Below are 24,196 nucleotides of genomic sequence, written 5' to 3'. Positions count from 1 at the left end.
TTCTGCAACTACTGATTAGAAACTAGACCAACCATCTGCATTGGAACATCAAACATTAACAAATCTGCCTTTTTTTGATTATCTGGGTTACATCTTTGGCTAATCAGGAGGTGAAAGGCTCCAGATCCCTTACCAACCTCCTGAGCCATCCAGTCTGCCTTTGCCAATTACTCTTAATCTTCTAATCCTAAAATATTTTCTAATGCTCTTGTTTATTCATTTGCTTTGTGCAATATAGCATCCAGAACATTTTAACCATCCCACATTTATGAAGTTCTTCATGTTGTGCAGGCCAGAACAGATTCCTGGCTTTCATGCAAGTTTGTGTAACACCACCCAGTTCTCTAACCTCCATTATGGAGAACTCCCTACTCTCATTCTCTTTCTGCATGTAAAAGTAGGAGAATCTGCAGAGTATATTCTTAAAAATATTCACCACACTGTGATTGATTTATAGGTAGACAGACTATATTGCACAAATGAGGCAAAGACTCGGGGAAAACTCCTGGCTTTCTAGGCTATTCATACTTACCAAATTAAGAAAGCAAGATATAGGTCCACATTCATTCGAGATGAGATTATTCTTCTCAAGATTTATTCTGTTATCACTGAAGCCAGTAATGGTTTTGACATTAGAATTTAAAAGGTATTTTTAAAACAAAGACAGGGACAGAACAATAAAGGACTTAAATTAAGGTCAGGAGACCAGATATGCAAAAACAACAAAAGGAACACAAAATCAAGACTTTTATTTGCTAGCTAATCCCAGTAGACTAATATCTAGCACCTAAAAGAAGCACAATTGCTTCTATTCTCTCCATATAAATATAAAATTACCAGACAGTTCCTTGGCTACTGTAAACTCAAACAACCTCACAGACTTTGAGGTCAAACTTGTACTGATTTACACCCGAAGAAAACCTAACTGCTTTTTTTTTTCCCAAGCAACTTTATTTTTTGAGCCTCTCATCATTTCTGTGGGCTAGTTTAGCAGTTTATATCTTTAAATATATCTGTGACTATTACTAGTCTCACCAACTTTCTTCATTAACATCTCTTCAAAGACTACCAGATATCTCTAGCATAAAGAAGAAGAATATTAACACATAAACAACTTTGCCTTGAAGGCTGTGAATATACATCACCTCAGTTGTTCCACAGAAACTGCCCATCTGAATGCTCTAAAATGAGGGTAGACTACTCCTTATTGAAAGAAGGCTAAAATAGCTCATTTCTGTCACAGAGCAAGTGAATGTTCCCAGGCACTTACTATTTAACAGCTAAGCAGCTGCTGTAAATCACTGCATATCATTCTGAATAGTAAATTTGGTAATGTCTACCCAGAAATTATGTTAAAAACTTCTACTACATATAACAATATATATCATCACTTATCAGCTACAGTCAATATATAATTTAGATGCCTGTACATGAGAAAAAGAAGCACATATACGTATACAGACACACACAAGCATATACGTATGAATGTATATACACACATGTTTTACCACCACCCATTTCTTCACCTGCCACCATTTCTTTTTCATGTCTGTGGTTTAGAAAAGATGACTGACTCTCATGAGGTGTGACTCTCTCAGTGTGCAACACAGTCTCAAAGCCTGATCATGACCCAGAAATGCGAATCAAAATAAACAGGTATGAACACAGGTGGGTGCAACACCCAAAATAGCTTGACTGCCTCAAGCAGAAAAGTTCCCAGGAACAGTCCTCAAACATGGCTGACAGATGAAATGGGCCTTCTGGGCCACCTTCATCAAAGGTCTGTTCTAGCACCCTTCAAGATCTAGCATGGCATAATCTAGTTCAAGAGGTCAGAACACAGTTTATTTAGATCTAATTCGTGGTTTATGGACAATTGAGCCAACAATATAAAATTTGTGTCTATTTGTCTAAGATATGAGGAAAATCAAATTCATTCATTTACACGTTTTTCATTTGCTTGCGTTAACTAGTTACGTATCCATGTCACCTTGTAGGAAGCCCACTTGATGACAAAGTTGAACTTTAAGGTTTGATTTGTTACTAATACAAATGTAAATGCTGTACTTGTTTATGCCTCCAGTCTAAATTCTCACCATATCTGTAAGAGTCCCTTTGCCAAAACCACCAAAAATGTAGAGGAAAACCTTCAATATGAGAAGGAATGTTAATTAAATCTGCACCCCTATGAGCCCCTACAGATTTTTTAGTCTTACCTTCACAGCTTCATGTTCAATCAAACTGCTAATATGAGTGGAGGATAAAAAGCAGAAGCTATTAAGAAAACCACTGGTTCTCATTCAGCTGAATCTTAGTTAAACCAGACTTTATACTAGTCCCACACTTCCAACATGAGAACAGAAGAGCTGCCAGATTTGATAGACTGAAATCCAGACCACTAAAAAAACCACACGTGTTAACATTCTGTAGGCACATGAAGATCACCAGTAATTTATAAAGGAGACAAATGGAAGAGCTTTACACACTCCACCTGCATGGGCACTTCTGCCACTTTCTAGGGCCCTGCACAGCCTGGCAGCTGACTTCCAGAAGTGTTCTTAGTTGCTGTGCAAATCCTGCAAAAGTTGTTACCCATATTCAGATGTGACAAAGGATTAGGGTGAGTGGTACAGGACAACTCTCATAATATGAGATGTCTAGAACCGCAAATGAAAAAACCTGCTGCCAATCTTGTACTAGTCTACGGGACAATCAGACAACATAATACTTTCTTTTCTGACTCTTTTTTTCCCCAAGCTCACTGAAATACAGTCAAGAAACCTGGACGGCTCTTATCAGCCCATGGCTTTTTCAGAAGTTTGTCTTCTTATTTTTTATGGCAGTCTATTATCTAAAACCATGAAACAATCAAAATGAGAGAGCTGGATAAAACAAAAAATCCCACACTTTTTAGTACTTTTAGACAGGAGTCTGAATTTCTTTAATGGCTGAACATAAGAAGAGATAGATCTGCAACAACAAGCTCCAGAACCAGGACCATGCTGAGCAGGAAGCTCCTCAAAGGCAGCATACACAATGTGAAGGTGGCTAGAGTCAACCATAAAACTGCTGAGCGCTGCAGTATGTCTTTATTCACGGCTGCATGAATACCCTTCTCCCTTGGGATGTGCCATCTGAAACCCTCACCTGAACGCAGATGTTTCTGTCCTTTCTTTGAGGGACACTGTATTCTTTTACAGTGTATCAGGAAGTAGGGTCATGCTCCCTTTTGTACAATAGCCTAATGGCTTGAACACTTGTTCAGGAAACAGGAAAAGTAGGCTCCTTTCCTTGCTCTTCCAAAGGGGATTCAAGCCCACTTCTTCCCCCTCACTGGGCAATGTCCTACCCCTTAGCTATAAGCTGATATATGAAAGACAGCATTCTCCAGCCTTTTTGTTGAAGCTGTCACACCCTCTACTATAAAAAAAAAATCGGGATGGAAAAAGGTCTCCTGCCTACTTGCTAGCAACCTGCCTGTCTCCAGACCTTTCTGTATACATTAAAGTCATTAGATCAAACACAGGAGACTTAATCATACTGCAGCAAAGCAATTCAGCATCGTGGCTGTTAACTTAGTCACCTGAGGTTTACTTTAAGTGAAGTCTTTAGACCTTGTCTAAAGTCTTCTGTTGCAGGAACATGCACAAAGCCATGCAGAGGCTAAAATATCCAACAAGACAAAGCTGAATATAGAGATGGATCAATCAAACGTGAAGAAAAATTAATGAGGGGCACCAGCAGAAGTTGATCCATTGAACTCACTTCAAATATTATTCTGATAAAAGCAATAAAGCTGATTAAAACATTCTTTGGGAATTCAGAGATGTGCTAGCAAATGTTTTCTGAAATCTATACTGGCAAGGAAGTTAATCTCCCAGAAACGGCTCAGTGATTTTACGAAATTCAATGGAATTTATTGTAACTTATGAAGCAAAAGCCTCTAAGGAAGAGCACGGGAACAAAGTGTATGGAAATTTTCAGAACAACATTTTCAAAGAAGGCAAAGGAATATTGCTGGATTAAATACTCAAATTAAGTAAAAATCTACACAGTAGTAAGGCCAGAAAGCTTGGATTATTTACACAGTTCCCAGCCAAATCCGCTTTGCATAGTACAAAACACAATCCCAACATTTGTGTACCTGGATGTAAAGCCAAATATGTATCCCTACTGTTTTGATGACTGCAATACAAATAAATAAAATAAATAAATAAACCCAACACTAAAAAAACAACCAAACAACCCAAAAAAAAACCCCAACCTAAAAGCTGGGTTTAGGGTTGGGGGGTGAGAGACTGTTTTTAGGGGGAGGGGGTGTTAAGATTTCTCAGACAGACTTCATTTTTGTGGTATAAGTTCAAAAATTCATTTGATTTTCTTCCATGCCCTTGGCAAAGGGACTAGATCCCTACCTGTCTGCAATAGAAGACGCTGGGTTTTTCTGCACTCAGACATTTTTCTATTGCTTTTTTGTTTGCTTTTGTTATGAATGCAAACTATGGGGCTCAATAGCATCCCTCAGTAGTACAAATCTTCATATACCCTTGTCTTTGACTGACCACTGTGAGACAGATCAAAGTTGTCCTCCGGCTTCTGCAAACAGCTCCCTGGCCTGAGACGATAAATCCACCGATAACTTCCACCCCAGCTACAATAGAACAGTTTGTTAAGTGCAAGGGGATCAATAAATCAGACCTTAAGCCCAGTCCACTACTATTTCAAGTTAATTACAATGGGATATAGCCCAGTACCTATACAAAATAATGTTGTTTAGATGAACCAATTATTCAGGTTCAGTTCCCTCTCCATGTTACACAGGAGTCTGACTGAACCAATTTCAACCAGAGCTCCAATCAATACAACCCCTCATTGCGGCAGGAGACGCCAACTGTTCACAAGCCTGAGAAAACTCCCCTCCAAAATGGACGTAGTAGCAACATAAACATGTGTGGGTGCAAAGGGGATTTTCAAATGCTCTTTTGCTGTATTTATGAATCTCACAAAGCTGCTCTGTATCGGGAGTGGGGGAGGAGAAAGCATAAAAATATTAATCAGTTACTTATCTTCTGACATGCTTTGGATCAACATCTGGTGCCTGTGCAAGTGATGAAGTATGGCATTTGCCACAAAAGCTTATTTTATCTTCTCTTCCCAAATTGGGCAAGGAAAATTAGCACTCTTAAAAATTAAGTTTCCAGATCCAACTTTTTTTTTTTTTTTCATTTAAAATAAATTGCCAACATTGTATAGGCTGTCTGTTCTATTTTGGAAAATGTTTTTCGTCTGAGAAAAGACTGATCTTAAGTAGATTATCTATGGGCTGTTTCCTACCGCTTTTTGTCTCCCCTGCAATATCTTGCTGCCAGGGTTTAGTAGACAAGTATAGTCTAGGTTCAGCTGTTTTATTTCTCCTTCTATCAGTTCAAACTGAGATAGCTCACACATCTGTTTTATTTCTGAAAGCAATGCATAGGAAAAGTGTCCAGCTCACCCTAATCAAGCATAAACTTTCCTATAAATAACTAAGGACCTAACGAAACAATTGTTTGGAGGAAATGAAAGTGTGTTTAGAATCAAATTCCTCTATATGGTATGCCTGAGCTGTTCCAGTTTGAATGTCTTCCTGGCAGCATGGATCAGTTGCTCTAAGATGTTGTCCCTGGAGTCAGCAAACTGAAACTATAGCAGGAAATCCAGGTATTAACATCATAGTATGTGCTAATTATAAACCATCATTTCACATTGACCTTATTCATTTCTAACCTCTTTTAACTAAATCACATATTTGCTTTCTAATCACGGTTTGACAGGAGAGAGTGTCTGACACAAGGCAGTGAAGTGATCTTTTAATAAGACAGCAGTTCAAAGATTGCAGCTTTTAGCATAGTAACAACCTTAGTTTAATTTGCTGCTCCATAAAGAAGTGGTAGAGTTTCTGAAAAAAGAGGAAAAGTTTAAATCACTTAAAAAGCTTCAAATTCCTGACTTGTGTTCCAGTTTCAGTTTCTTACGTGAGGTTAGATGCTAGCCATCTTAATCCACTTTGATTTTATTTTTTTTCCTATAGCTGTGGTCTCAGCAAGCATTACTTAATATTTTTCACCTTCTGCTTTTTATCTTAGCATACTCTGGAGTTTTGTCTGGTGATTACCACCGAGACATCAGGTATGAAAACATACACTTGAAATTGGATGGACATTTGAATTTGTTTTGTATGAAACTTTGTTATTTTGTTGCTTTTTCTTAAAATACGATATTTTTTATTATAGAATATTGAGCTATCTTACCATATCTCTCAGCTCTCTCATGAGAGGATTTTTTAAAGTAGCATCACTTTTTTTCCCAACTGATTAAATATTGGCTGATAGACAACTAACAGAGACTCCATGAAAAAGCTTTTGCGCCACTTTTTCATGGAAAAATGAGTTTTTTTCTTTTTGTTAAAGCAGTATCCATAATTCTTTCCCCAGCTCCTGCTATATCAGAAGATGACTGAGGCAACAGCCCTTGCAAGCTCACTAACGTGAAGCACAGTGTGGATTATTGTTAATTTCTTAAATGTTTTAAATACCCATTGTGTATCTTGTTTTTCTGGCACTAGACAACTTCAGAATTGCCAAGACCTGCCATTTATTTTATCTTAATAAAGAATCAATAAGCCAAATCTTGACTCCCGGCAGCTGATAATTTAGGATTACATTTTTAATTTCCAGCTGCTGTCTTTTGTCTATCTGGTTGTTATTTTTCATTATTATTTGCTCTTTTCTTTCCATGGCAGCAAATCCTTCAAGTATGATTAGCAATTCAGCAATGTGATGTTTGCTGAATAAGATCTTTTGCTACTGATTACCACAATAACTAAATCATACGCAGAAATACCACTGGTCAAAAAAACAAGTACTCTTCTGCAGTACAAGATGCTCAGCACACCTGTAGAAAGCCTCACTAAAATAGACCAAAAAGGTTAAGGCTTAAGCAAGTTCTATGAAATAGAATCACCTAGGTAGGAGAGGCTTTGCAAATAACTGACTTTGCAGTTGGGAAGGCAGTCAGCAGAAGTGAAGAGGCTGGGAAAATACAAACCTGCACATCGTAAGTCCCATTTAATAAGACAGGCCTCTGGGAATTTATGTCCTGCAGCACCCCTGAAAGCACAGTGCGGTTGACTTTCTGGAAGTCTTTGGAGTGGCTGAACTGCACCATGTTGTGGAGAGCCAAAATTTTAGTGTCGAGCTCAGCATCCTGCCTGGTGCGGTTGTGCAGTCCTAGGTGGTACTTGCGGAAGTGTTTGATGAGATCTGTGGGGTCGTTCCCATAGTAACCGTATCCACAGATGTTACATTTGAAGTCCTGAAGCTCTGGAGACAGAGGCGCTGTATCTGGGTTATCATTTACCAACAAATCTGGTTTGGATTTGTTCAGCCTTAAACCCCCATCTGAAGGCACTTGTGGGTTTTTTGAGGCCATGGGGACCGGGCTTGAGCCTTGGCCATCAGTTTGACCACTTTGCACTTGCGCTGTTTCATCTGAAGCTTTTGGCGACATCTGATGCTCCTCATTTGTCTCCGCTGCATCTCCTGATGGGGTACAGACCACATCTTGGGTGTCATCTGCATCTGATTTTTGAGGAGACTTCAAGGCCTCACAGATTCCCCCAACAGCTGGAGATGAGAAAGCCAGCATATTTCTGTCTGTCACCTCATCATGAGGGAAGGATGGAACATTTCCTCCCTTATTGTGGCTTTCATAATTGAAGCCAGCCTTTTCACTCAGCACTGAGCTTTTCAAGTCCTTTTTAATGCTGGAAGATGGCTCTTGGACATGCATGCAAAGTTCCTCCTTGTTATTTAACTCTGCCGCATCACCCTGGTCAGTGTTTTCTTGCATCTGCTCTGCAGAAAATTCTTTTTTCCTTCCAGACTCTTCACTTTCAGTACCTGTAGACTCAAGGGTCTGTACCTCACCTTCACTAGCAACGTTTCTTAGAGGGGGGTTCTTTTTCCGGACCATATCTACCACAGAAAAAGAAAATCAAAAAAAAAAAAAAAAAAAGAAAGAAAAAAGGCAAAAAAAACCTATAGAATTATTCAAGATATAGAACAGAAAACAAAGCTGGCACTTCTTAAAGCATTCTGAACTATATGAATACATCAACTTTTCAGAAAACTTTTGTCAAACAGGTTTTTAGACTATGCAGAAAACTGGAATTTTACATGTAAAAAAAACCAGCACACTGAAACTGAACTTAACTAAAAAGAAGACTTTAAAGCCTGAAAAAACACTGCCATTAGAGGCAGTTAATTACAGGTTTTGTTATAATTTCAGAAAATAACGGTCTGGCAGAAATAATTCATTTAGAATGCTTCTTTTAAAATACTTTTTTAAAACTAAGGGGAAAAATAATTAAGTCTAATGTTCATATACAGTACAACTACATGTAATGTAGCTCTGCAAAAATACACCTAAACGAAATAATCAGAAGAACTTAAACAAGATATTAGGAAGAAAAAGATTTAGGAGAATAAGTAACTTCAGGCATTAGAGAAAGTATTTTTACTAAGCAGGTATCAGTTTCTCTACAGCAAAAGCTCCCCCGTCGTACTGCCCATAAACTTCAAACAGGATTATATGGATATTCTAAAGTCTGCCCCACAGTCCATTTTTCATGTAATTAGTTCTATTTGCCAAACAAAGAGAAACTAACTTTATTAGGAAACCCATTATCAATAAAATTTTACAGGCCTGGATCCAGACATCTGACATCACTGCATGGCTAAGTAGGGATCTACCCCCGAAAACACCTGGAATCCACATGGATCTAAACAGTCGAACCCTCCTCTGCTCAGTCTTCCTTGCAGACATGGCCACTGCTGCTAAGCCTACACTCTCTGAATCCACTAAAGAAAGCTGAGACAGGACAGCAAGAAGGATCAGAAAGAAAGAGTCTGCCACCAGTGAGTTAGCTGCGATCTTAACATGGGAGATTATGGAAGAACAAGCAATCAAACTATGGAGGTACTAAGCCAAACTTCTCATCTGCTACATATCTTCACCTTCCCCAGTCTACTTAAGAGAAAATACGTATATGAAAATTCCCTGCACTCTCCACTGTGTGGCTCTGGATTTGATATTCACCACCAGCTGGTTTGATCCATTTGTGTTCACATACTAGCTAGGGGCAGAAGACAGATGTGCTACAACTTTATCTGTGCTCTTATCTTTGCCAATGCTGTCTACAGCAATGGATGTTTCTCTGCCAAACTGTGTGTGGTCCAGTGGCAGCAGGCTGCAGTACCACACATGAGATGTGAGCTGTAGACTCGAGCTTGAGCCCCTGTTCCCATGCCTGCCACAGCCGGGCACCTACAGAGGCACTGGAGAGGCTCTACAAAGGGAGGACCACCTGGTGATGCTGGGAGCAGCACTGATGCACTCTAAATGGTGGTGTATCCAGGCCACTCGTGAACTTCTCAAAACAGTACTTTGAAAAGTACGGCTGAGGACAGAGGTTAAAAATAAAAGAACAGGCGTCTGTACATACTCTTATTTACATCTGCTCCACATGAAAGGGCACTGTATGTTATGTTGATAAAAACAGACAACTTCTCAGGGGAAGTGTTCAACTTGTGTCTTGGGCTGGCTCTGTTGTCTTTGTGGTTGAGCTGATCCACAGGCAGCATGGGCTACAGTGAGACGGCTTTCACACAGAATGCCAGCTTGTGTTACAGAAATTTTGACACTCCGTGTGGTCTTAATAGGTTTCTTAAACGCCTACTGTGATTCCTTACTGTAGAAGACACACATTCTTGGGAACCAAGTGCCTTCTCTGTAATGTCAACTGCACCTACCAGGATACATACGCACTGAATTTTACTTCACCTCCCCCAATAATTCTGAACATGAAGTCACTCAGAACTAACAGAAGAGAAAGATTTCCTGTTGTGGTAAGAGAACTATTACAATGCAGTCAGCCTACTAAAACAACATGCGCACCTATATAATTCAAAGGATAAAGATAGTCCTCAGCCTTTTAGTATTACCACTTTGCTGTGGGACTTGTGAATGCTCTTGGTTAACACACACTAAAAATATATGTGAGCATTCCTGGCAGGTGTTCAGCTAAGTTTGTATTTTCCTCCTGGTTACACATCCCAAACCATTTTTAAAATAACGTCTGTTTAAATGCAATTCATGGCAGAGGATAGAGAAAGGAGTCTTGACTGCGCAGTGAAGAAAAATCAGAAATCAGGAAAGTAAACATCATGACTGTTACCTCAGTCAAAATTAAACAAGACTAAATGCAATGTTTTAAAATGTTTTTGTTACAGATATTTTTGGCAGATAAGGGAAGTTTAGAGATTTGCTATCTTCATGGCAACTGACAGAAGAGAGTCAGAGAAAAAGACAGGAAAAAATCCGTAAAGCAAAGAAAAGAAAAGTCTGGACAGCATACAGGCTAAATAGACACTACCCCAGATCTAGATGCTTTGGTTCAAATTTTCCTGATGTATTTGTGAGTCTGTGCGCTAACGGAGGGGAAAGGGGGAAGACAAAACATATCTGCCTAATGGAGCTTTTTCATGCAGTATTCTACACTTGGAGAAAGAAAGGAAATAAGATAACCTTGATTTAAATATAAAAACTTTAAGTTGAATTCAAAAGTTTTTTTTCCCCTTCTTTTTTCTTTCAGCTTTTGAAAAATCATCTGACATTTGCTTGATATCCACTCAAGGGGACAGTAAGAAAAGACAGAGGGTTGGCTTTTTTTGTCGCTGAAATTCCACCACTATCATTTTTCATAGACATATTATGTAAATAAAACTATATTTGCAATACCCCTAAATCGAAGAAACCATCCCCTAGCAAGTCATAAGTTAGACACAGAAAGAATATAGCCACTCTGAAATTATTATCTCTAAGACAAATAACAGATTGCACAATGTTTTATTGTGTGCCAAGAACGTTTTCAGTTAACAATTTCACTTGAAAAAATGGATCACATACTTGTAAAATCATACCCAGCATTGACTTCATAAGGCATGTGGCTTTAGAGTGCTTTTTACAATTATTAATTCTATTAGTCAACTAGCAGGCGGGCTAATGCAATTGTCTTAGAAGATGCACGGAAGACACAGAAGACATTTTGAGAGCTGATCTGTATATCTGCAAAACAAAACAAAAAAAGGTTTTCCCTCCTAAATTATGCATTCAAAATATGCTTTTTACTTAAAAACATCATTATGCCTATTGTACATTCACATGCATCTATTAGTGGGCACTATACAGACAGCAGCTGCTGTTCTCTGCTTCCTTCAAATAGGACAAATCCCATAGCTGCCTCCTCCTCAGACAGACACACATGCTCTTACACACACACATACACAAATCTCAGAAGTGATGTTCTCCAAACAAGTCTAAAACAAGTTTAAAGAAAGTGTTGAAAACACTGAATAAATGCTGTAGAAAATGAAAGTGCCTTAAAAAATTCACATATATTAGCAGGCATTGTGCATCATAATGGGCCTGGCCTAATGAGACAGATAATGGAATACAAATAGCTGGTTCACATCCAGACTCTGCCATCAGCAACTGGAAATCATCATCTGCTGACTGCCTCATGTTCCACTTGAAACAAATTTCGTGGTGCTACTTTTGTTGTTAGTGGGCAAATTCCCACATCTCAAAAATGCCATCACAATAATAAGCACGTTTGCTTGGTAAAGAGGCCAAGTGATGAACAGCCATTGGGACTGAACTACCTTTTCGTCACTGGAAATGGTGATCTTCCCAAAATAAAAGAATTACTAAGCCTGATATGAATGAAAAGATTTCTTGAGCTGAGGGAACCCTGGATAAGGTCCAGGTTGCAGAACTTGTCTTTGAGGTCCATAACCCAGGGTTTAGTGTCTAATTTTCATTACACTGAAATTACCTTTAAACTATGTGGGGTTTGTATTTATTTCTTTATTACCTGATACGATCACTCTCAGCTACTTTAAAGTGGAAATCATACTAATAGCTATATATAGTTTCCATCAAAACCAGCCAAGGTTATTCTACACGATTCATGCATCTGCAAGATAATTGTTCTCATTGAACTTTTCTGCTCAACAATCACTCATATCAGTTTATCCCTGGAAGCAAAAAGTGGAAACTTCTACTAAAATCATTTTTTAATTCAGGATAATGAATTACCATGGTACTACAGTAGTTTATTAAAAAAAAAAATAAAGAAAAAGCTAATTCTGATAATCAATAGTTTCTTATTCGTGGTGAAGATAATGGCTAATTACCTGCTGATCATCAGCTCCTGCAATGGGTCATTGCTGTTGCTCACTACTTTTATTGAATGTGATGACTTGTCATCAAAGCCTATTGCAACAGTGTGGGCTTGAACTGCAGGTTTAGGTCAGATCTTAGTCATATACTCTTTTCAGCAGAATAATACTTTAGAAAGATGTCTGAATTTTGTTAGATGCCAATGGCTGCTTTTTATACATGTAGATGCACAAGCAGATGAGCTCAGTCAAGGGTCTGTGAAAACTGTGATATCAGTCAGCAGGCTCAAGTAGGACCTCTTTGTTAAGGGATAGTAAAATTAATACTTTTACACTCATATATATTACACACCCACACACAGACATATAATGCACATATGGCGCTTAAACATCAATTATTTTGCCAGAATAATGCAGCAAAAAAAATCATTAACTCTCAGTGTCTCAGCTTAATACATGTCTAATACTTACCTATCTCACAGGAGTGTTGTGAGGCTTAATTAATTAGTGACTGTAAAGCACTTTGTGATCCTCTAATGAAAGGTGCTACATAGCACAAAGTATTATTAAAATCATTAGGACCACAAAAAAGCCCTGTGGAATTCCAGCCTACACTGTCTGTTGGGGTTGGGAGTGATCTTATTATTAAAAGGCGACCGTCAGACTAATTTTCATAATTTTTTCAAGATCTCTTTTTTTTTCCTCCCTTTGCTGTTGTGATAGCACGTTAGTAGCTAGAAATTTAATCTTATCATCTTAATAACATACAATCATGTAGTTTATTACTGCAGGGCTAAAGAAGAGAACAGGGCTTTTGGCACTCATCTGGCTTTCCCTTTTAAGAAAAAAAATAAAAATAAAAATTGAGAGACATATTTTGACACCTTCCCACACTCCACCCCACCAGGACAGCCGATCATGTGAGATGGCAGGATACTCACTAGAGCTGCATGGGAAAATACTGCTGTGGTTTTCATTTCTCCCTCCTTTTTTTTCCCCTTTTCTTTCACATACAAAAAAAAAAAAAAAAAAGGCACAAAACAAACCCCAGCTTATTACACATAAATAGGCTACAAAGACTGTCTGCTTTCTTTATATAAAAAAACCCTCAAGCGTTCAAAGTGTCGGCTTCTATCAAACACACACAGTCCTAACCGATCTGGAGCCTTCTTCCCACTCTGCATGTAAGAGCTGAGCAGCTGTAAGGCACACGAGCTCCTGTCCTGAGAGTGTGAATTTCTGGGAAACCATCTCCACAGCAGGCTTCATACTGGGAAGCCACGCTGCACCCAGCCCTCTGCCACAGCCCACACTGCCAGGCTGGTCTGGACCTGTGCTGAGCACAGCCAGAGAGCCAGCAAGCTAATTAGGACAGCCCATGGTTCAAAGACCTGTATGTTTGCTAATTTAAGCATTTTCAAAAAGTAATAATATTAATAATGTGTAAAAACACTGCAAACTCCATGCAAAATTGCTGCTTTCGCTGGTAATTAGATTACATCAGATGCAAACTACCCCCAGACTCAGACACAGTGGTATAGGACTGGCTAAAGCTCCCCTCTTTCCACCTTCCGTCATGGATACTTGAACAGTAAAATGACAGCAAAGAGTTGTGTACAGCTTCACCCCCCCACCATCTCTAGCCAGGACACAGAGCTAGAGGCAGCCACACATGATGCTTCTCTCCCAGCTTTGCTTGTGGTTCTCAGAGAAGACTGTCAGAAAACAACCAACGCATGGTCCTCACCCCTCTCTGCTGTGAAGGGAAGGCAAGAACAGCCTCTTTTGTGCAAGGAAATCAAGAACTGGGCCCTAAACCATGGGAGGGCAGAATAAGCTTAATGACAAGCAACTCCCTCTTCAACAAGACCACCTCCTCCCCATTTGGAACCAGCATATTCAGACATATCATACAAGACAGGGGACTTCTTGGCTCTAAGCAAGTGACAAGTTAATTTCAAAGGACCTTTAAAACTATAGATGTTTTTCTACAAGCCCTAAAACGGCATGGCCACATTCTCCTGCCCAAGACTGCTTAAGAGTAAAACATGCCTCCTCGTATCAGTAAAATTTGGCAGGATCAGACATTGTATTTGATCAAAATCTAGCTCCTTGATATTCTGCACTCTGTATGTTCCACTGAAATGATGATAGCTTCATCAGTCTAGAAGATGCAAGGAGAAAATCATGCCTTATATGTAATTCCAGTAGATCAGTATTATAGCAAAACACTGTTGTTTTTCATCTCCTCTCTTCCTCTTTTGCATTTTCAGACTCTTCAGTTTGGTCCCTGATCACCAATTTGCCAAGAGCTTTCTGCAATTTTTTTTTCCACAAAATTTACAACAAAGAGACAAGTGAAAAAAAAAAAGCTGCAGTCTGTTCAAGCTTGCTCCTTCCCATTTACATTTACTTTCCCAACATTAATCCTTCGCAAATCTCTAAAGGTGTACTTTCAGACATCTTAAATCCTGTTCAGCTACAAAGTGCTATCACCTTCAAACAACTCTCATCAAATAAATCTCTTATTAATTTAAATCAAATTAATTCAAAATGATCTTTTCTATCACCATATGCTTCAGAGCACAGCACACATTAGTAGTCATCTAGCCACTGGAATAAATCTAACCTTTTCCTATGAGTATAGAACAGACACTTGGTCATTTCAGAGAGTCTAGGAGTAGCATTTCGAAATAGATGGTTTGAGCCTACTTCCAGGCACTTATTTCACTTAAAGCTCACTACCGGGGTAATCATGCAGACACTTTCAGGAGAAACTGAAGTCAAAAGGTGATTTGTCTGGAGAGGCAACACAGGGTGAAATATTATAGTATCATGCAACCAAAATGAAGAACTCTAAAATAGTTTTTATTCCAGGGTACCTGAGCATGGCAGTTTGCTGCTCTGCATTTCTGACTCGCCTGCTGTGGAGAGCTTGCTCCTACCAGACCTCCACTGCTACCCATCCAGGATGGGGGAGCCCAAGAAGGCAAAGATTTGCTTTGCTCTGGCTTTCAATCAAGCATCTAAAAATACTCTGTGAACATGACAACCTGGTAAACCTCAATGAAGCTTGTGAAACAGGCAAATTAATATCACTGCCATTTTACAGACAGAATTACCTACAGAGAGATGCAAAAATCAAGCTGTTCAAGGTGATGTGCAGGCAGCACTTCTAGCTACTGACTGAACCTGGTTTCTTTTGATGTTCAGACCCATATCCCTCTCCTGCATGTATTTCAGCAGGGAAAGCATCACCCTAGCACTTGGCAAAAGGCCAAGATCCTGCAATTTAATAAGGTACAGAAAGAACACCTCATGCGAAAGTCTAAATGCTCCAATAAATCATGACAGTTATGGGATATAAGCTGATATTTTATTTGTATGTAAATTAGTGTCCAAAACAGCATAAAAAGGCCACACTTTCAGAGAATATTGTGCCTTTGCTTCTCTGTTCTGCATTCATCTAAAATCAGCTTTTTGTATTAAAAGTAGTTTAATTTTTATGTATTGATGCTGCTTTGCATGCTCCCCAATCTGTTGTGATTGCACCACAGAGAGAACCCAGCCTGATTTGCTTACTGCAATAAAATAACCGGCTTCTGCCAGGACTGACGCCTCCTATGAGAACCCTGCCATCCTCACTGAATCTTCTGGTTATTCCATTAATTTCCTGTTGTTAAACTTTATAGGATTGTAGAACATTCTCTATTAGATGAGACCAGAGGTCCATTTAGTCTGGTGTTCTGCCCTGGAGTGCAGCCAAGAGCAGATCCTTCAAAGAAGGTTCAACTGCCTTTGGACAGATAGAGAATCACCTCCTCTGTGAAAAATAAATTGCTCCTAATCCTCAATACTTAGACCATGGCGTACTTTCTGAAGAGTAAGAGGGTTTATAGCCCTTAATTATCTCTCATGTTCTACAATTTGTCATTAAATAAGTCTGTATATCCAGCTGTATATCCACTTTCCAATGAAAGTGTCCAATATTTGTATAACACTGTGATGATCCTGGTTATCAGTGATATCTTGTAGCTCTCTCTTTACAATCCAATTACGAACTAAAAAAGAGCAAATACTTTAAGCAATTTGAATGTTCTTCTTGTCAATGAAGTAGAGTTTCACCTCAGTCTTGTACTAGTGGGAACTGAAAATCTTCTAGGCTGGGGCACACCTATCACATCCCCTCTATTGAGCCTGTCTTTAGGGTAAATAACCACTGTCTTTCTAAACTCTTCTAGTAGGTGTGGCGATCTCATATGTTTCAATTTCTTTTCAGCCTGAGTAAACTCAGTGCTCTTTGTAATCCAAATGTCCTTTGAAGACAATGGGAGTTTAGGGTTTGCAAATGACTCAGAACTGAATCCCAGTTGAGTGCATTGGCAGAGGCAATTACAGTGCTGCCTTGAGATGAAGAGTGAGGAATGAAGGTGACCTCCCGGCTCCTAGGCAAGAGCAATCAGGTATGGATGCAAGAAGTGACTCATCTGTTCTTTTGCATTAACAATACTTATCCTATTTCCCTTGAAGCTAATGGCAAAAGCCCCACTGACTTTGAGAGGAGGGAGACTGAGATGTACTGCTGCTTTCTGCCAGGTGAGGCCTGTGATAGGATAGAAAGGCATCAAAGTTCCCTTGCCCCAAACTTCAGTCAAATGGAACCAAAAATTATTTGGAAGAAGAGGAGCAGATGGTTTTGGCTAGCATTTCAGAAAAGTTCAAATAAATTTGTTTCCAAGTAGAGAGAAAAAACAGCAAAAAAAAACAACAGCAAAAAAAAAAAAAACCACCACTTGAAACAGGGTTGAAATTTCAGCTGGATCAAAACTTAAAACGTGGGAAGAAGGTAGAAGTCTATAGCCTGGACCTGAATCATCACCAGAGAGGGCATTATTGTAGTACTTTTCCCGAAAGACTAGAAGCAAAATGAACATGAGTTTGCAAAAATGTCCTTTTTTTTTTTTTAAGAAAAAAATTGGCAAGGGTTTCCAGACACAAGTTACACAGGTAAGAAAGGGCAAGCAAGGGCAACAGGAGTTGAGCCCACGTACATCAAAGTAGACTTTGGCTTTGGGTACCTATCCAGACTGAGCCTTCAAAGGTTTTCTAATGTTGCCCTATTGTTTAGCTAGAATCTTGTCTAAGCTTGCTCAGGAGAACCCACATTCAGAAGTATGGGAGAAGGGAAAAAGAACACACACTTTCCAAACTGTGATTTCAAAACAAAACAAAAACATGTAAATCTACATGCTGCAGGGTAATACTGGTAAGCGTGGCTAGCTATTGTTGCTCCATGCATTTCAATTTCCATATATTAGCATTCATTGCTGACATTATTAAATCCAAAGTTATTTGGATGCTTTGATCAGCAAATTGAATTTTGAGTCTCTATATGCTGTACCTATATTCACGTAAAGTTTACAAAACTATTATGTTTCCTTATTCTAACTCTTCCCCCCACATGCTGTGAGTTTCCATTTATCCCACAGCCATACATTCCAAACACAGATTATTTTATTTAGTAATATATTCAAGAATTTAGATAAAAAGAAAAGCAATGGAAAATCTTTGGCAATCTCTACATAAACAGTTTCTATACATTTGGGTTGAATCATCCAGTAAGCTCTCATCTTGATATGCCTGTGACAAATAAAACTTTCATCACCAATACACCCTCTTGACTTGGAGGTCAGGATACAAGGAGATCTGTATTACAAAAATTTCTTATACCTTTTACGGCTATCAGAAAAATTAACATCCCATTAAACATAAGCATGTCAGAGTTTTGGCACTGATTTTCCCCTCGGCACAAATAACCCCACTCTCCATTGTGAATGGGAGAGAAACAACAGCAGTGGCAACCACAACAAAAGAGTGGATTGTGTGTTGCCTACATAGAACAGAAAGCTGTGCCTATTCAAGAAATCTTGGCCATTTGTCAGAAATTAGAGAACTGATGTTGGAGCCCAATATTAGTTCCAGCCAAAGCAGTGGTGAATTACCTTGCCTTTGGAATCATCCCTATTAACTAGGAAAAGACTGTTGCAGCACGTATCATATAGTCCTCATGCAGGCTCAGAAACACGAAGCCACTTTCTTAACACAACTAAAATGGGGGGGGGGGGGGGGTTAGGAGGAGATCAAACCCAAAGCAAATGCAAATGGATTCACTGTGAGTAGTTTGTCTATTATTTGCCCTTTTTATCTCTTATTTATGTTTCTTTTTAAGCTGAGGAATGAAGTGAAACGCCAATGAGAAAGCCACGCTTATAATGCCTCCACCATAGTGATTTGTTATGAAAATGCTTTGAAACAGAGAAGCATTTTTCAGATAGCCGTAAGAATCAAATGCACATACTCTCTGAGGAATATAATTTGTTTTACCCATTTCAGTTCTGGTTGGTAATGGGGAAGGAGGGCACAGAGTAAAGAGACTCCTCGAGACTGCTGATGTGGCTTTGAAGCAGCTTCATGTAGCAAGGGCTGGCATTCCTTTAAAACTGGCAAAAGGTGCCAGCGTCAGCCTGTTGACTGCTGGATGAATATATATAGTGCAAATAATGCTGTTCTTGAATCAGTTTTTGCCCAACTCCCACATAAACTTTCCATGGGAAAATCTCATAATGCCTGCATAAGTGATTTTATGAATCTAGCTTTTAGCTTTTGACAGAAGATTTCTTACTCTACTGGCTTTGATTCTTTATTGCATTAAGGGGTAGTGCCAAAAGCCCTCACATTAGCTGCGACCATACAGACATCAGAAATTTAATTTAAACTGTGGCAATCTGCCAGGATCATAAAACACACACAAAAAAAGATTTTAAAAATTATAGTATTTTTTTTTTGAAAGCGAAATATGTAATTTCCACAAACACAAGGACAATATAGGTTGCAGAATCTGCATGCTAAAACTACCGATACTTGAGTAGAAATCTGCAGTCCGCAGAGAACAAACAGAAGTGGTCAGTTGTTTTTCCCACTGAAGATACATTTTGAAATGAGTTGGACAGATACATTTTGAAATGAGTTGGACACCACTGTATCTCTTTTCCATCAATAATCTATCTCCAAGTTCCTTTAAGGAAACAAAAAAAACTCTAAGAACTTCTCTAAAAAAGTTACATGGAAGTACAACCACAGATTACGCTAACACTTCCATTCTCAAAAATCCCCTATACACAAGCAAGCCTTACCGCACTGCTCCTGTCTTCCTCCTCAGAGCTGCCTTCTCACCACCTCAATTCCCAATGCAGTACCTCACCAGTTCTAAGAAATATCCGGCAATGATGTAGGGATGATTTGTTGCACTGAGATATATCCCACAAAAATGGAACGCTTTTGCTGTTTTCACTTATAAAGAAAGCAACTTATTAAAGCAGCTTCTGGGTTCACTGGCATCTTACAGTCTAAAAAAAGTCCCAAAATTATTTGCAGAGGCTACAACAGCACCTTCTTTGAAGTAATGTTGCAACTTGTGCAAAGGAATTTGGGATGTACCTGAGATCTGAAGGTGCGGGCTACAAATTAACACAGCCAATTAGGTGGAGAGGCTGAGAGTCCAACACAGATGGGGCAAGATAACTACAACTGAACACAAGGACTGCCAAATGTAAGCCAGTTGGCTGAGTATAGATCATGTCATCCTGCTCAGCTAGCTGCTGCCCAATCAATAATCTGTTGCTGTTTGCTCTCCCCATGCCAATCAATCCAAGCTAGGACTGCTTCTAATTTTCCAGTCTAGGAATAGCTTCAGAACATCCACAACTGTTACTTCAAACAACTCAAGAAATAAATGTTTCATCTGCACATCAGCGTGCAGATTCTTCCCAAAATGGGACTAGTCGAGAGTAAATAATTACTCCTGTAACAGCCTGATCTGATAAACCACAAGACATAAGGCTGCAAAAGTGATCTTTGTACCATTAGCAGTCAGGAGAGAATCCAGCTTCTAAAATTACTTGATTAACTAATACAGGACCCAAAAACTCTGATAATTCTGTAGAGAATGTTTCACAACAGATACAGCCATTTTTTTAGAAATTAGTATTAGCTATAAATTTCTTATCCCCTGAAATCTGGTACAACTGGATTTATGCTGCAAAGATGCCTTGCTTTACAAAAAGACAGAGATGAAATCAGAGACAACGAAATTTAGGCATCTCTTCAACAATTATTTTGTTAAGCAGTATGTATTGAAAGAAAAAGAATACATAAGAGGAATTAGAAATGATCTTCATAACTTATTCGTGGCTTCTCTTCTTGTGAGTAATGAGAACAGCCCAAGATCACACAGATAAAAATCTTAATGTCATAAGACATTCATTTAACCATTTGTATGTAGATAACAAGATGAGCAAATATATGCATACATGAAATAAAGAACAGAGACTGCAATAAACAGAAGTCATGTATTTGTGAAGCAGCTGATACTTGGGTCTCCCCCAGCATGAGAATCTCCTGTTCAAACCAAACATAGACTTGAGTTGTCCTTTGTTTTTTAAAAGAACAACCTTTTGTATCATTGAATCCCCCAGCATCTTGACAGGCCTTGGCCCATTAATAGAAAAAAAAAATTACCCTTTATAATTCCCAGATCAATTTGATTTCCTATCTTATTACACACCAAGTTGTTGCAGCTCTGGATCTCCTTTGAGTTTAAACCAAAAAAAAAACAACTTCACTCGTAACACTTACTCTTCAACCGCACACAGCAGAAGCTCCCCGTTGCTCCCATTTTGCCTGCTCACAAGATGGCATGCTTGTCTCACTTCACCACACAAATAAGTCTGTATGACACTCACAGCATCAGGGATAATTAAAGGTTAGGCGCGGAGCTGGTAGCGCTGTTAGTGAGCTGAGCAACGCACTCCCACATCACTGATGGCCCCAGCGGTGCTGCAGGTACACTTGTGCTGGGGTGCCCACAGTCCCCAGCACACACAGACCTTCTGGTTCTCTCTTGCAAAGTTCAAACACAGGACCTGGAAATTGCAAATCCCAGAGAAAAAAGAAGTACCTTCTTTAGCCCAAACTGAACTTTATCTACCTAGAATGGTACCAGCATCTGAGCTAAAGTATAGCTGTGTAAATCAACAGTGCACTGCAATCTGGGCAACATACACACAGTTGATTAGAATCTAAAATTACTGAAAATTATGATCTCCCTTGCATCTTTCTAACAGCTTGACGTATCGATGCCTAATGTTTCATTATGTTTCAATTTGAATCATAACTGTAAATCACTGGCAAAACAGAAGAATGAGACATAAGATAGGGGAAGGGAAGAGGATGCATTACAGAGAGACTGGGTTTGAGAAACTTCATGAAATAATAAAATCAGCAACAAAAATACTCAGACACAGAAAGTCTACAGCAGGCAGTGGAATGAAGATTACGTGCGGCAGACCCAGTGGTTCACTCATCACAGTTAGAGAGAGTTAAGACTTGTTTGAATTTAAATAAACAGCCTTTTTTCTTTTTATTTTCTTTACAGACAGGAGTGGGGAATAGAAACAATAGGAACACTGTTATACCTGTTGATTTCACTCACATTCACTGTAAATGCTCTAAGAAAACATAAAAGATGACACCTTTTATTTTAGCTATAGCAAGAGTGCGCAAAGTCTAGGACTTCTGTTCATGCGGCAAATACATACATTTAATTGTTCACACAGATACTTTGAGTTAACCAGTGTCCTTTATACAGGTAACCAGCTGCTAACCATTTTCTCCAAATCCCTACATTTTGCCCTGAAATCACAGCATCATAAATTAATTTTGAACAGAGCAAAAAGGAAATATATGTTAGGCTATGATGGAGCAGGGATGTGAACACTAACTGAGGAAATATCAGTGGCTTAGGCATCAAGGTGAGCAAAAGGAAGACCACTGTGCCGGCTCACACTGCCACCGCGATGCTGTGCATGCCGGGAACGGTGAACCCACAAGAAAGCACTAGGCAGGGATTTCTTTTCATTGTCAGCTAAACTGCTTCCTGTAATTATAAATATATAATTGTTAAAGCAAGAAAATTATTTAACTGCACTGACAGAAAATTAATTCCCAAAGAATATGCAAAAGATTAAGCGACACCAGTCTATCAGCATAAGATAACTGGCAATCCAGCACTTCTGAAGCAGACAACCTGGCATATTACTTGCTTTGGTACATGAGAAAAATCCAACATCAGATCGTGGGTACATCTAAACTGTGGGATACACTTCCGCAGCTTCCAGCTCTAAATGCACACCCTGGCAACATCCTGACTACGCATCAGAAAATCTGGTTTGGCACCATTCTCCTACGCACTTTGGACTCCATCAGTAGAAACCCAAGCGAACAGATGAAGTGCAACATGCGCCATCCAGCAGATCGGGATTATGGTGCCTGGCCTGCAAGAGAGATATGGCAACTGCTTGTTGCTGGCTTATTCTTCCCATGAGCATTTCACATTTCAGTAATATTAAAGAGACACTTTCTGCTCTGATTTATAAAGCCATTTTTTCATTACTATTTTACCTTTTTCTTTTTTTTTTTTCCTTAAAATAGTTGATCATAAAAAGAGAGGCTGGTCAATCCTATGGATAGATGAGTAGCCAAGAACTGGGAAATATCTCCTAATTTCCTTTGTCTCCTCAGAAAAGCAGTATCACATGCTAACTGCTCCCACTTGAAATCACCCATATCATGGCTATGTTTATACTGTTTTCATAACACTCATCAAGAAGTGAGCCTGGTCTTGCGGCCAAATGACAAGGCAGAGACTGAAACTACTACTTTATTCTCAAGTCAGCTCTTTCCATTTGAACTGGTCCATCAGGGTCTAAAGTCTCACTTCAAACAGCTGCATCACAGATGATCTAACAAGACAAATACTCAAGTGAGTTATAGAAAGTATATACAGAAAGTACTTTCTGTATAGAAAGTACTAAAGATGGAAGACGACAATGTTTTGTTGTATCTTCAATCTAGAGAGGGACTGGGGTACCATACAGAAAACGACTGAAAATTGTATTACAAGTTGAAATGGAAAATAGTAAGGAAGAGTATATGCAAGGAAGAGTGTATGCTCTGTGAAAGAACAATCCATGGCACCTTATTAATGAAAAAAATTAACCACAATTATAAATCATACTTCAAAAGGCCTTGCTATGTCCCAGACAAGATTCTTAGCAGAAAAAGGTAATAATGTCACATCTGACACTGCATTAAGGAAACTATTTAAAATGTTAAAGAAAGATTAATTTTAAATAATATTAATGAAGATACAGAAGATGGGACTCTTGTCTACATGAACACGTGCAGTGCAGCTCATTTAGACTAGCAACACAATTGCTAGCAGCAGGTAAACATTAGGAAGGGAAAAGCTTAGGATCATGTTGGCATAAGAACAAATAGACTAGCCATGATTAACTTTGGGCTGAAAATGAGAAGGAAGGGTTTTAACTGACAAAGCAGTGAGGCTATGAAACATCCTTCCACCAGATGCAGACAAGGCAAAAAAAAAACCTACCTAATTTTAAGATGAAGATGGGTCATTTCATAAAAGGGATTACATATGCTGATTGAAGTTCAAAGAGCTACCCACTGCTCACAACTGCCACAAAACTTCAGGACAACATACACTAACCCACTTTTTTCAGGGTATGCACAGCCTTACCACTATTCCTTAAAACTGTATGTGCCAAGGGCACAGTTTCCTCAAAAGCAGATGGGGAAAGGCTATTCTTTTGTCTCTATCCATTTTAAGAAATATATTTATTTTCACAGTGACTTTCTGCATTACCCATAAAGCCAATAGTCTTTAAAAGACAGTATCTTCCACCTCCAAAGAAAATACAAGACATGTAATGTTTCTTACTTGGGCAGTAGGAATTAACTGTAAGATTACCAGTATCAAAGCCCTTGTCAAAATG

At 38.9% G+C, this 24,196-nt stretch overlaps 1 protein-coding gene across 7 annotated transcripts in view; it reads right to left on the bottom strand.

Annotated features, from left to right (window-relative positions):
* The window catches only part of TRPS1 (transcriptional repressor GATA binding 1), a 214,776-nt gene that overhangs the window by 164,399 nt on the left and 26,181 nt on the right, over nucleotides 1-24,196 (bottom strand). For 3 of the 7 annotated variants that reach the window (XM_057415223.1, XM_057415221.1, XM_057415228.1), the window contains exons 2-3: nucleotides 11,008-11,166; nucleotides 7,087-8,015 (exon numbers count right to left, since the gene is read on the bottom strand). In XM_057415223.1, the coding sequence (XP_057271206.1) occupies nucleotides 7,087-8,015; nucleotides 11,008-11,044 (966 nt within the window). In that variant the 5' untranslated portion in view covers nucleotides 11,045-11,166. Of the gene's footprint in view, nucleotides 1-7,086; nucleotides 8,016-11,007; nucleotides 11,167-11,974; nucleotides 12,080-24,196 lie in introns of those variants that run through there. The other 4 variants (XM_057415227.1, XM_057415226.1, XM_057415224.1 and 1 more) reach the window with 3 other exon arrangements.

Source organism: Pezoporus wallicus, unplaced genomic scaffold (genome assembly GCF_028554395.1).
Source record: "Pezoporus wallicus isolate ANWC-B61680 ecotype Strahan unplaced genomic scaffold, APGP_CSIRO_Pwel_v1 contig_3812, whole genome shotgun sequence".
NCBI lineage: Eukaryota > Metazoa > Chordata > Aves > Psittaciformes > Psittacidae > Pezoporus > Pezoporus wallicus.
The sequence above is the reverse complement of the archived record's forward strand: the minus strand, read 5'-3'. Positions and strand labels throughout refer to the sequence as shown.